The following is a 14,038-nucleotide window of genomic DNA, read 5'->3' as shown; positions in this document are numbered from 1 at the left end:
TGAAGGCAGCATAAGAAACAAGGGCATATAAAATTATGAAATGGGTAAATTCAGTTATTATCTTGATTGGAGGAATATGTGTTAAATAGCTAGCAGTACATAAAACAACCTGCAACCTAAATTTACAATTTTACAAATTTATAAGTTATTAAAAAAACAAACAAATACATAAATAAAAACATCAGATTCTACAAAGGGTGTATTGTTACAAGCAAATCTGTATATAAGTATGATCTTACCTTGTATGTCTTTTTTATATTTTCCCATTTTTTTGCTGCTCTGGCAGGGGATACCACCCCCTGCAAGCCGATGTCCTTCAGCACTGTTCTGTAATACAAATAACGTAATGATATACACATTAAACCTTTAGTTATTAAAGTTATTAATTTAACGTTACAAGAAAAGATCCCACTTTATATTAGGTGGCCTTAACTACTATGTACTTATATTTAAATTAATCATTTGGTACAATGCACTTATGTACATGCATATTTTTACATTGTACTTACATTTTTAAACATACCTATATGTAGTTACATCTTTAATTAATTTCTGTAATTAAATTTATAATTACACTGTTGACCCATCCCTTACACCTTAACCTACCCATACCACCAAACCTGTCCCTAACCTTACCCGTATCCCACCTCAATAGCAGCAAAAGTGTTTTGAAATACAACATGAACAGAAAAAGTACATTGTACTTTTTTGACGCAAGTACATAGTAGTTAAGGCCACCTAATATAAAGTGTGACCCAAGAAAAAATACCCTTGAAATTCACTCCCATCCATGCTGAGCAGCATTTCTCCGGCCGTCCTTTTTAGGATTAGACGCCTAACGTCCTCATCCGTCCCTAAAGCACATACAAATTTGTTAACAACGTTACATTAATTTTCTAAGACGTAGATGAATACTGTACAAATGCGTTCACTAACATAACTGTGAAGAATCAACCAAATTATCATCTGTTGTAATGTTATACAATGTTGTAAATTTAAGTTACCACACTAAAAAGTAATTACTGTGCCAACAAATCGCCCCCGTATCATTTCGCTTCACTAATCTCTTTATAAAGACTTATTTTAAACAATAAAAAAAAGTTACATTTGTAAAAGTTGCCGCCTCCAACGCTTCCGTCCGCCATATTTGTTTTTCTTTAACGCTCTATCGCCGCCTCGCGGTGGATTGTGGGAAATAGTGCTTCAGCGAGTGTACATCGGTTGTACACTCGAAATCAGAATGCATTGTGGGTAAAAAGTAGTGAACGAATGTAGGGAATGAAGTCGTTCACTCAGAATTCAGACAGCACTACAAAATGGCTGACACCCAATATAGTGCACTATATAGTGGATAGGGAGCGGTTTCGGACACAGCTCTTGTCTTTTTACAGCTCGGAGTGCCATTAGAACAGGGGTCTCGGCATGTCGTTGTCACGATGGATGCCTCCAGTGCGGGTTGGTGCGCTGCATGCAACGGGCAGGCAGCCTTGGAGTTGTGGACAGGGCCTCAACTTCTTTGGCACATCAACTGCCTCGAGTTGCTGACAGTGCTACTAGCCTTGCGGCGGTTGCTGCCACTGCTGCTTGGTAAGACCGTTTACATCAACTGACAGTGTTGTCTACGATCATGTTGCACGTCACAACTCGCCCGCCATCTCCTCCTCTGGAGTCAGATGCCGTGCAAGTCTCAGAGTAAGTGCGGCGGGAAGCCACAATCTCCTCCTGATGACGACCCAGAAGAACTCCGTGCAGCATAAGGGCTCGGCGCATCTCATCCTCCTCTGCTGTGTCCATAATTTGGTGAGTAGATTCTGTGACGGCACAAGGAGAACAGAGGATTCAAAGGCAGAGGATAGATACAAGCACAAGGTTTATTTACCAAAGGTGAACAAAACAAATAAAACTGTAACAAAACACAGCGAGCAAGTCTCTAGGGTAATCCAGCTACGGTCGGCAGTGAGATGCGGACCCAACGTGCGGATCACAGCCCAAGACCCAGCACTCAGGACCAACCACCTAAGAGTGGAGTGAGGCAGAGAGTGGCAGTCATTCTCTCTATGCGTCCTGGGGTACAGACAGACAAACGTGAGTGAAATACCAAAGCACAAAACAATCTACTCACGACAGGAACTAGTCAGAAGAGAAACGTAAAGGAAAGGGTAATGAGCAACAGGTGGAATAGAAACAGCTCGTGACATGCGCAGCCCCACCAACAGATCAGCGCTGATTGCACCTGTCACGAGCTGCCGAAAAAGACATGACAACACAGACAGCAGAGGGAGCCAGGGAGGCACCCTGGCCCGTGACAGTTGTGGGTTTTTATAACTAACCATCTGTCTGTGTCTGTGTTCCCTGACAGCTTTCAGTTGTTTGTCTTAATTTAATGGTTTGCATGCATTTGTAAAAAAATAGAAATAGTTCTATATTTATACTTTCACTGGAGCACCTAATCCCACCGCTAGCCTAAACCTACCCAATTCTGAACAAACACATAATAGGCAAATATAAGTGCAGTCACAGGTATTTATTGCAAAAACTGACTGTAAACAAGCAGTATAAAAGCATTACAAACAAATAGTGTAGCATTCCAAGTCCTTCTGAAGCCATATGATGTCTTTATGCGAAGAAGAGACTAAAATATAAGGTTTTAATCGCTGAAAATGTGCTCAAAAACGTGCTCACATCTCATTCTAAAGCATACTCCCATCCTTAGAATGACGCAATCGGTAACGAGACATACAAGAGCCAATAGTATTTCACAACAGCATGACGCAATCGGTCACGAGACATTCAAGAGCCAATAGCATTTCACAACCAAGACTGACGCAAGGCTTCTTCTGGCGGCATTTTTTGAATTTGTGCACAGACTGAACACTAAGATTCCGAAATTTTTGGAATCGAGTCCGATTCCTGGTTCTGGAATCGATAGGATTCGATTCCGAGAATCGATTCCTCTGTTGTTTTCAATTTTTTTTCGATTCTTGTTTTTTTTTTTAGATCGAAGGAACCTAATCTCGCCATGACTGCAGGATATAAAGGTTGTAGAAAGTATCCTTCTCATAATAAGAAGCTTTATTTGTAAAATATGACGATAAATTTCTATAGCTATGATTGATTTTTAAATAGTAATTTTGTCTGCTTTGCCCGTGAAATTAGTCATAGCTCACTGCTCATATCGCATGAATTGAAAAAGACATGAAGTGTCTAAAATAAATGTGCACAGTTCAGCTGAATGATGAAGTTTACTTTGGCAGTATGCTTTGGACAAAATTAACAAACTATACATTGAAACAAAATAACCAAAACATTAACAATAACACTGATAGTGCTCGTGGTTTATCTGCCAATCAGATGCTCGGCCACTGATCTATGCTCGTGACGTTTTCTTTTAGAATTATCATTGGCTGATAGAAATAAAATAAAAATAATAAAAAAAGTATTTTAGATGGAAATAAGATCCTCAATCAGGTCATGATCTATTCTGTCGTGCAGCGCTCAAAATTGTGGACAACATAAGCCAGTTACACCGTAAAATAACCCCATAATCATTTTTTTTTTTTTTAACTGGTTCATTAAAACTATCCGACAGGACCTTTTCGTGGAAACGAATCAGACTTCTAATCACTTTTAGCGAGCATGAAGTGAAGGGTAATACAAATATAAAAATGAAATAGATCATTTATAAAAAATAATCTTTTACCTCACAACTATAATTACGGCTTTTATCGAGCATGAGGGAGACGAATAGTGCTTCTCAAATGGAAGGCTGCATCCTCAAATTCTGATGATCTCAGTACCGACTCGATCTTTCCGTTTATTTCCGTGAATGTGTGCAGCCTTTGTAGGATGCAGCCTTCCATTTGAGAGGCACCCATAGATAAGCTTTGTTGAACTGAAAAAAGCTCCGAATGAGGAGTCGATTCCTCTTGATGGGATCGATTCTCGATTCCCAACGCCTCGGAATCGATTCTTTTTGGAATCTGCCTGTTATATCTTGTGTTATATTCAGGGTTTAAATTGGGCCGGGGCCGTCCGGGGCTAAACCCCAGCATAGACTCCAGTGCTGGACATTAACGCTTCATTAACGCCAGACAAGTAACATGATTAAAACATCACTAACCAAAAATAATTATGTAAACACCAAAACGCAAGTATTCTGATTTTATTAGAGTAAGTGGCGAATAGTGGATATAGCTACTGTATAATGCATCTGTTGACAGTATAAGGTTGCGCTGCTGAGGCGAGGTTCATGCAGCCTCTCGAGGAGAAATCAAAACGCGCAACACTAAGAAACTCCGCATACTGAGGTAAAAATTCAAAATGGAAAGTTTTTATATTTAAAATACAGTTAGTTAGGCAACATAACTCAACGTTTTCACCATTACGACTGTTTACTAGTTCTATAAACAGTTGCAAATACTATAATATTAGGTCACTTACATTTTACCACAGCGCATCTCAAAGCAACCATCCGATTCATTGCTGAATGATTCAGTGTTTTGAACGAATCGGTTGAGTCAGTTTCATTAGCTCATGCATAAACATCTGATGAATCTGCCGTTTGAACGAACGACTCAATGACTCACTCACTAAACGCTCACTACTGGCACCTACTGGCGTTTTACTTTAGTTGAAAAGTATAATTTCCACCATCATTTCTTGTTTGTATATTAAATTTTTGTTTTTAAAGAATCTCATAGTTTAATGTAGTTGTATTTTTCAGTGTAAATAATTTAATTTGATAACATATAGATAATAACAATCACATTATTATAATTTAATTTATAGATCAAATGTAAGAATTTGAAATTAAAGTTAAGGATTAATTAAAGATTAATGAGAAAATGCCCTCTATAAAAGGTAAAAAAAAAAAAGTAAAAAAAATGCCCTTGGATAAAATAAAAAACATGCAGATTTATAGCCTATGTCACAGCTCATAGAAAACCGATGAGAATATTGCAATAGAATAAATCATATTTGCAAAAAAACAAAACACACACACACACATACATAATACATATTTCCATTGTCCTCATTTGTAAGTCGCTTTGGATAAAAGTGTCTGCTAAATTGTGAAAGTACTGTGTGTGTGTGTGTGTGTATATATATATATATATATATATATATATATTTATTTAATTATTTATTTTTTTTGATCGATACACTACCCCAAAATAACAAATCCCAATTTAACCCCTGCTAATAAGTGAGTTAAAGTGTTGCAACTGTGTATATTGTTGGGGTTTTCTTGTGCACCAGCGAAAATCGTTTTTGTGTATTTGTTTTAGAGATTGTCAATAAATGTAGGGGGTTTTCCATTTTGTGTTGATTGTGACTAGGTAATTAAGAGATTTTTTTTATTTTTTTAATACAATTTTAAATAGCCTATACTAAATTTCAACGTCATTGCCACATTGAAGTACATTAAAATGACATTGAAGTATATTTTAGTTCACATTAATTGCTTATTCAGAAGTACATATTTACCATATTTCAAAGTACATATAAAATATACTAAAGTCCTACTTAACTGGTTCAAAAATAATCACTCAAAAGTTCAACTATCTGCATTTAATGTCATTTTAAACTGTAATATATTTGAAATCAAATACAAATGACATGCATTTAGGTGTAAAAAAACATTACATTTAATTCACACTTAAGTGTATTGTTAACTGACATTAAAGTATATATATGAGTTAACATTAATTGCTTGTCAGTACATTAGTAGTACACTTTAAGGACTGTTCCCTGATGCAGTGGACTTGAGCAACCAGGAGGGGGGCAGTGTCACATGCAGTGCCTAGAATTTATGAATATTGTTATTGTATTATGATACTCTTAAAATGTAACACTAAACTGTTCTACTAAATGTACATGTAGATTAGTTCTGGTCAATATTATATTCATTCCTTTTATTAGTTATGAATGATCCAGATGTGTGCAGGCTACTTATGGGCGTGGCTTCTGTTGAGTGGAGATGAAGTGCAGTCTCGTCTCTGATGGACTCTATAACCAGGAGAAGATGAGAGAGTAGGTTTAGCATCAAATGTCAGTTTGCACAAAAACTGTTTTGTATGTCTGTTTTAAACACCAAATTGTCAGTTAACAGAAAGTTTGAACTGTTCTTAGGACAAATGTATCTTAATTTTAGAAAACGTTACCTTTTTACTTTTTCATGAATTGGTTTCATTGTACTTTCTGCTGACAAATGAAGTTGAATTTCTCCTCACAGTTTCTGTGTGTCCATAGCTTTGTTTCCTTGTCCAGGGCTCCACAATGAAGGTCTTTGGCAGGACACTGGGGCTGCTCGTTCTGATACCAGGCTGTGTAGTCAAGATCATCTCCATTGACCCAGAACCAGTCCCCTGTTAGAAAGCGCAGACCAGTCCAGACATAATCTGTTTCAGCCTGTGTGATTTCCAGTAAAGCAGAATTCATCCTTTTCTCTGTGCTCAGACTTGCCAGATCCTTATAATGTTTTCTGCAGTATTCCAGAGCTCCTTCCCAGGACTCTTTCTGCAGCACCAGAACAAAGTTTGTCATGCAGAAGTAGGAGTATTTAGCCGTGCATTCTGTGTCATGCAGTTTCTTACGGACTTTGTGTAGAAAAGCACAGCCATCAGCTTTGTCTGGTTGATTATAACTAGTATCCCAGATACTTTGTGTTGAATTTTCACCTCCAGACCACTTCCAAACGCCTGATTCTGTGTAGAGTCCAACCCAGGCATCAGAAGTTTGATTAAGTGCATCTTCCAAAAACTGCTGTTGCTCCTTCTCATTGGTGAAGGTGGAGAGGTCATGAAAGTAAGTTTTGCAGGACTTCTTTGCAAAATCCCATGTCTCCTCCTCTTTCACAAAAAAATGTTTAATGAGACTAGAGGAGAATCCGTAGAGCTCAATTATTAGGAGCACAGCCAGTGTCGTCTTCATTTTCATCCACTGAAAAGGTTCTGTCATTTTTTTTGAGGACTCTCTCTTACTTAAACTGACATACAGCCAATGACAAATGAGTGTGATGGTGTGACCAATCACAGCACACCGTTACAGACACAGCAAACAAAACAGGTGCATTTAACCAGTCAAATATGTTGCATAATATTTCTAAAAAAGAAACTGTGGGCAGTCAAAAATGGCATGAAATATGGACTCGTGGGACTGGATAGAGAGAGTAAATGCTGGAATTAAATGGTATTTAAAGCATATTTTTAAAAGGATGAGAAAATAGGCAGACTTGTTCGTGTTTAATGTTCTTTTATCTTAGTACTTGAATGTCTTTTATAAATGTTATTACTGTGGTAAAGTGCTTGGGCTGAAGACGTGCTAACAAGAACACAATTGGCCTTAAAGAAACAACTACTATTGAAATGCCTTGGGTGTAACAAGTACCATTTTTTGGCCACCATCATCAACAGAGTATGTGTAGAAAGTTTTATTTGGCTTGGTAGTGTAGGATATCAGAGTGAATCAGACAATTTAAGATTCAATCAGATTGGTGTTGAACATTGACTAGTGAGCTGAATTCCACAAAGAGCCCCCGGGTAACAAGACAACGTCATAAATCGGTCCACGATACCCTGGCGCCATGAGTCTGAAGCTAGCTAACCAACCACCTCTTTCACAGAACAGTTTACAACATTAAAACTAAAACAACACTTATTGATAATTCCAACTCAGGAAGGAGATTGTCAAATTTGGGGCAAGTATCCAAGATTGAAAAAGGACTGAAAGAAATATCTGTCCATTGCTGTTATGGAAGGAGACTCACACAAGGGATTAGAAAACAATAGGATGAATTTATTCACAGCAACTGGTGAAAATGGGAAATGGCAGATGAGTATAAAGTTCAATAGAGCAGTTTTTTGGTTTGATGAGGAATATAATGAAGTTACTGGTTTTACAGAAGATCGTGGATGGAAGACTGATGACAGCACACACCTCAGAGCAACGAGCAATGATGACATCCATACAGAGACGATGCTGGAGACAGACGTTGGAATGGAGCGCTGGAGTATACACTGGATGAGACACAGAAGGTAAGTAAACAAAACAGGTAGGTAGATTAATGTATCGCACGAATAGCATTGAGAGTCCACTTCTTAAGAATGAGATCGAACCTTGAACTGGTGTGAGGTGTATGCTTTTGTATGCTGGCTGATGAGGGTGCTGATGATGTGCAGGTGCGTGCAATTAATACAGGTGATGGAGTGCGTTGTGATTGGGAGGTGAATGAGCCTGGCTGATCTGTGACAACTGCATAACTTCATAGCATGTATGTAACCAACACATTTGACTATCATGTTATAAACACTCATTGTGTATGTCTTTTTAATAACTATTGAATAGCATAAGGGTTTATATTTATGTTTGGTATGCATGAGTGTGAAAATTCTAGCTTGAAATGTTTCTTCCAATCAATACTTTGTCAAATGTATCATATTCTGGTTATAGAAATGTCCAAAATTATACTCTGCAAGAGCGGGAAAATTCGGACCATGTGACTGATAAGATAACATCAGGTGTGTTCGACTTGAAGCAGCGCTGCGCAGAATGATCATCGTATGACGTCAAAGTACCGCGAGAGCGATAAGAAAGCAGACGGATCCTTATTCTTTCGAATCGCTCTCGCGGTACTTTGATGTCATACACTGATCATTCTGCGCAGTGCTGCTTCAAGTCGAACGAGTAGATTGTAGATTTATGCATTGGGAGGAGAAACAGAGCAACACCCCGAGCTAATAGTGTCTAATTGGTCGACACACCATTTTGGGATGTGTCTAAAAGCCGAGTTTAAAGACTCAGGACACCATCAAACCATGCTTTTAGCTTCTAGCTTTTTGGCCTTGTCAGCATTTTAGCCATGCTTTTTGTCATCACTTTTTGCATTCTTTGAACGTTGTTCCAGTGTGCTTCAGCCTGCACGCCAGATGCTACCTAACCACAATGAGAAGAAAAACCACCTAGTCTCATTACATCCTTTTATTCTTTTCCTTTAGTTTATTTTCTTTCCGTTGAGAGTTTCGCGTTCTAAGTTAAGTTTGCCACAAAGTCCAGCTCTGACTGCATCCGCTTCAAACTTCAGCCCGCAACTGACTCTGAAACCATTCGTCAGCCAACGCCCAGAACGTCACTTCAACGACTACTGAACTTCCAGCTAATCAGCAACCTCGAGAAACCCCCTTTCCTATAACTACGACGACAAAAGGGAATCCCTTAACACAAAGCCAACGCAAATAACCTCCAGATTCTAGCTGAACGTGTGCATTTAATATAAATTTTAGCCTCATTGAAAAACTCAATGCAAGGGTTAATTAAGTGATTGATGGTTGTTCAGGTCTATATGCAATTGCACATATTGCTATAAACTTGGGATTTTACATTTTCATTCTCTAAACTCATCCTTTCCTCACTCTCTCTCTTTCTGCAACTTATGTGAATGTGTGTTCATGTATTAGATTAGTTTATATGTCTTAGGTTTATCCAATAAAGTCTTATTTATATTGAAAAGAGAAGTATCTTGTGTTTTGTGCTTACAAGTTAATGTCTTAAACTGCCGATCTTGTTACTGTGCTATTTAATAGTGTTTTCACTATATTTTGGATTTTAATATCCAGTGCAGAGTTGATGTTATATGGCTCGTTCTGTGAATCGCTGGCCAACTCAGTGATCAGCCGTAAAACAGTGATTCTGTTTCCTTGTCGTTTCCCTTACAGTGGCATGTGTTATTGTTGCATAAATATTTAATTTATAACTTAAACCCAAGTTATAGTTACAAGTGTGTACTTTCCAGTTTAATTTAAATGGTCCCAGATTTGGTTTTAATCTAAACAATATACAAATACAGCTTGCAATTAACCAAACATGCATGAAATACAACACCCATTGCCGTATAGAAACTCTGCACATCGTCAAAATGTGAAATGTTATGTGTATATAGTTTTAAAGTTTTACAAACAACTAAACGGAACAATTAAATGACCAAGGCCGGGTCAACTGTCAGGAGGAAAGTGGGGGAAACAGCTGGTGCAATCCAAACTCTCAGTTTAATAATAACAAAAAGGCAGAAGGACGATGGAGAACACAACATAGTATAACTGTGACCGGACAACCAAAGATTGAACAGACTGGGGCTTAAATATACAATTAAATAGACACAGGTGAACAGAATGAATTAATCAGGGCAACTAAGGAAAACTAGGTCACAGAGGAACAGACCAGCTGAAAACAAAATAGGTGTGTTCGACTTGAAGTAGCGCTGTGCAGAATGATCACCGTATGACATCAAAGTACCGCAAGAGCGATAAGAGAGCAGACAGATGCTAGGCATTCAAATCGCCGAACGTCGAACGTGCCTAAAGAAAACCAGAACAACACATACTGAACATGTGACACCAATTGCCTTTGAGAATAATAGAGCAGAATGCAAACAATTAATGCAAATATTCACTGGTAACTAAATGCACAAGAGCTTAACTCTCAAACAAGGGCTCAATCCACTGCCTAAATATCTGAAAATAATTACAACATTTAAATTTACTTTTAGAATTACTCATTTAGCAGTCCTTAGCCAAAGCAACTTACAAACAAGAACAATAAAAGCAGAAGGAATTAATCAGGCAGCAGAAGGAATTAAAGGGAGACAAAAATAAAAATAAAATCACATTACACATATACAGAAAATTATTTGTCTATCCAAATATCTTATGTTTAAACATAAATAATAAACAAATAAGAAAGTAAGTAAATAGATAAATATAAAAAATAGCCTGTCTTTCTATATCAATTTATTATGTTGGTGAATTATTTGCTAAAGCATACATCCCCCCATCCCCCCATCCAATCTTTAAAAAGAAAGTACTGACTAAATGGTGGATAGGCAGGTAAAGCTAATCTACGGGAAGTAAAGGTTGGAGAGGAGAAAAACCTTCCCTTTAAACCCTGCATACACTTTACTCCAAAATGAAGATGGAAAGCAGAGAACACAGTGTAGCACAATACAAACTAACAGTCACGATGGAACCCAACAGAGAATAAGGTTTCAGATAACACGTCTTTGCCAAAATGCCAGGAAACCAGCACTGTTTATTCTTTTTAAGATCAAATCAATATAACCAGCAAGAAAAGTTAGGGTAAACCCCACAAACAGTCATATACTTAACAAATACTGTCAAGACGAATAATTTACTTTGTATGTGTGAGTGAGTGAGTGAGGTTGCAGTTGGTATTACTTGAGATTGACATTTCAAACATTCTACAAACAAACCTATGTACATGATAGTGTGTGTGTGTGTGTGTGTGAGGGAGAGAGGGCCATTGCATAAGCAGACCCATGTACAGGATGCAGGGTATGACAGAAAGTGTGTGTGTGTGTGTGTCTGTCTGTCTGAGTGAGTGAGTGAATGAGTAGTGAGTGAGAGGGGTAAGAGGGGCGAACTGGGGAGAGGTGAGGTTGCATTTGGCTCCAAGCAAATCCATGTATATCCACGTGAGTGTATGTGAGTGAGTGAGAGAGAATGAGACCGTTTTACATGTAGAAATTACATGTTTTTTTTCTGTAGTATTTACTTCACCACAAAATCATTTTTATTAGGGTATGGCTAGGGCTATTACTAGCAGAAGTAGGCATTTGACTCACCAAAGCCCCATCATCGTCATCATCGGTGTCAAAATGGCCATCACTGGACAACTCTTCCACCTCATCTGTGTCAAAGTCGATAACACTGTCGGTGACGGCGGGCGGCAACAACGTGATGTCCTTTTCATTGATTTCTTGGTTAATGTTATCCTCAACTACAGCTAGCTGTTGCTGATGCTGCTGTAGCGGCATGTTCAACGCTTTGGGCTGTCTGCATCCCCAACCCCAACAACAGTAGCCGTAAAAAAAGTGTGTCATCTTCAGCAGCGTTGCCAAATACTTATCTGTGTCTTTTCGTTTTTTTCTCTTATTTGAGCCGCTTGGGTAACATCGTTTCATTTTCGCGTCTTGCTTCGTCTCTGTTTGTGTACTTCCCAGTCCTCCTGTCACTGTGTGTTTATCTTTCGCGCCGCGCACCGTCACGGACTGGTCCATTTCATTATGAAAGTAGGGGGTGTATATGTGTAGGGACAGATAACCATGAACTGGACATTTTAACTACTACTTCAATGTTTCAACGTATTTCTTAAGAATATTAATACAATTCATCATGCTTTTGAAGCGTTCATGATGATAAGGTTTTTTTTTTTTTTTTAGGTTGGTTGGGGGCCCCCCTACTTCTACCGCCGGTAGGGGGCCCCAAGCAACCGCCTACCTATGCCTCTATGTTAAGACCGCCACTGCCAGCACCAGAACAAAAAGCTGCACTACAGCCACCGTCAACACAGGCAAACAAAGGGGGAAACCAGACGTGACGCATCCCAGGTAACAGCCAATCTGCCTTTAAATAGAAGATACTCGCTGATAGGTAAGCACTGCTGTCAATCACCTAGTCCCACTACATATGCAGTAAAATGCTTAATATGTTTTATTAGTCTGTGGTTGCCAGTTCTCTGTTCTATGCTGTGGCATGCTGGGACACTGGTATGAAAGGGGGTGATGCTAAACGGCTGAATTACTTTGAACCAATAATTTTATTTAAATTTAAGTCAATTCTTAGAAGTGTTCTTGTGAGTAATTCTCAGAGGCTTGATAAATATGGGCCCTGGATCACATGTAGGTTGCAACTATCAAAGTTAACAGGGCATATGTGCACAGGTATGCCTAAAATCATGGAGAACAGCAAGAAATTAAAACTCAAAATATTTTGTGCAGTGCATTTAACTGTTGTTGTCACGATCCAACTGGTGCCAGGGAAACAAGGAGAACCTTCAAAACATAAACTTTATTCACCACACAGGAGACATGGGACACCGAAATGACAATTAACAGCCTCCTCCGCCTCCTCCTTCACAGATTCTGAGCACATACCAAATTTGCGAATCAACAAATTGGCCTGGGCATACAGTGTACAACACTGTCTATACATATCCCTATCATCAGACAGGTCATCAGTTATATAATGCCCTAAGTATTTAGCCTCATTACAAACTTTAAGGACATTCCCAGACAAGGAGAAGTCAGGAAATGTCAGTTTCCTGTCCTCCCTACTCCTAACAATCATAATATTACTCTTTTTGGCATTATATTTAATATCAAAATCTAAACCATATCGAGAGCAAATCCTCAGTAACTGCTGAAGACCAGCACTATATGGACAAAAGATCACCGAATCATCTACATACATCAAATGGTTTATAATAGTATGACCAACCATACAACCTATTCTACAACCATTTAACTGCTTTGATAAATCATCCATGTAAACATTAAATAAGAATGGAGACAAAATGCTTCCCTGTCTGGCACCATTACATACGCTGAATGGGGCAGACACACAATTACCCCATTTTACATACATTAATTGATGAGCATACCAAAAATCCAAGATTCTCTCTACAAATTTGGGAACTCCCCTATTATATAACTTAACAAATATTTTTTTCATGATTTATACGATCAAAGGCTTTAGAAGCATCCATAAAACACATAAAAATTGTGGAATTATGCCTGTTATAAAAATCTAAAATCTCCTTTTAGAGCAAAAATACACATATCAGTGCCATATTTATGTTTAAAACCAAACTGGTTATCAGAAATCAGGACAAAATGTGAAATAAAATACTTTCAATAACCTTGGATAAAATACTTTCTAAGGCTATAGGCCGGTAATTATCCATACTATTTATTTTACCAGCTCTGTTTAATAATAGGCACTAGCATGACAGATAAAATAGAATCTGGTAAAATACCATGAACTAAAAACCCAGTAAAACAAATAGCGAGCAAAGGATATAATTTTCTACTTGAAAATTTTAAATGTTCAGCAGATATCTTATCCATACTACATGCCTTATTATCTTTTAGCATCATGACTGCATCATACACTTCTTGCGGAGAAAAATTCACAACTTCATCATTATCAGTGTTGCCCACTACAAAAGAGTTACTCTTAACACAGTT

General features: G+C 38.0%; 1 protein-coding gene across 2 annotated transcripts; it reads right to left on the bottom strand.

Annotated features, from left to right (window-relative positions):
* Window positions 1-5,492: 5,492 nt before the first annotated feature.
* LOC131546514 (macrophage mannose receptor 1-like) lies at window positions 5,493-12,224 on the bottom strand. Of its 2 annotated transcripts, XM_058786116.1 has the most exons (3): window positions 11,636-12,224; window positions 6,165-8,018; window positions 5,493-6,009 (listed from the first exon to the last, which is right to left on the bottom strand). In XM_058786116.1, exon 2 carries the CDS (start codon window positions 6,958-6,960, stop codon window positions 6,190-6,192), a length of 771 nt encoding a protein of 256 aa, XP_058642099.1. In that variant the 5' UTR covers window positions 6,961-8,018; window positions 11,636-12,224; the 3' UTR covers window positions 5,493-6,009; window positions 6,165-6,189. The 2 variants fall into 2 exon arrangements, with proteins under 2 accessions (XP_058642099.1, XP_058642100.1); XM_058786117.1 differs by lacking the exon at window positions 11,636-12,224 and having other exon boundaries at window positions 6,165-10,562.
* Between the last annotated feature and the right edge of the window lie 1,814 nt (window positions 12,225-14,038).

This window comes from Onychostoma macrolepis, chromosome 09, assembly GCF_012432095.1.
Source record: "Onychostoma macrolepis isolate SWU-2019 chromosome 09, ASM1243209v1, whole genome shotgun sequence".
In the NCBI taxonomy this organism is placed as follows: domain Eukaryota; kingdom Metazoa; phylum Chordata; class Actinopteri; order Cypriniformes; family Cyprinidae; genus Onychostoma; species Onychostoma macrolepis.
This window is presented reverse-complemented; position numbering and strand designations above follow the sequence as displayed.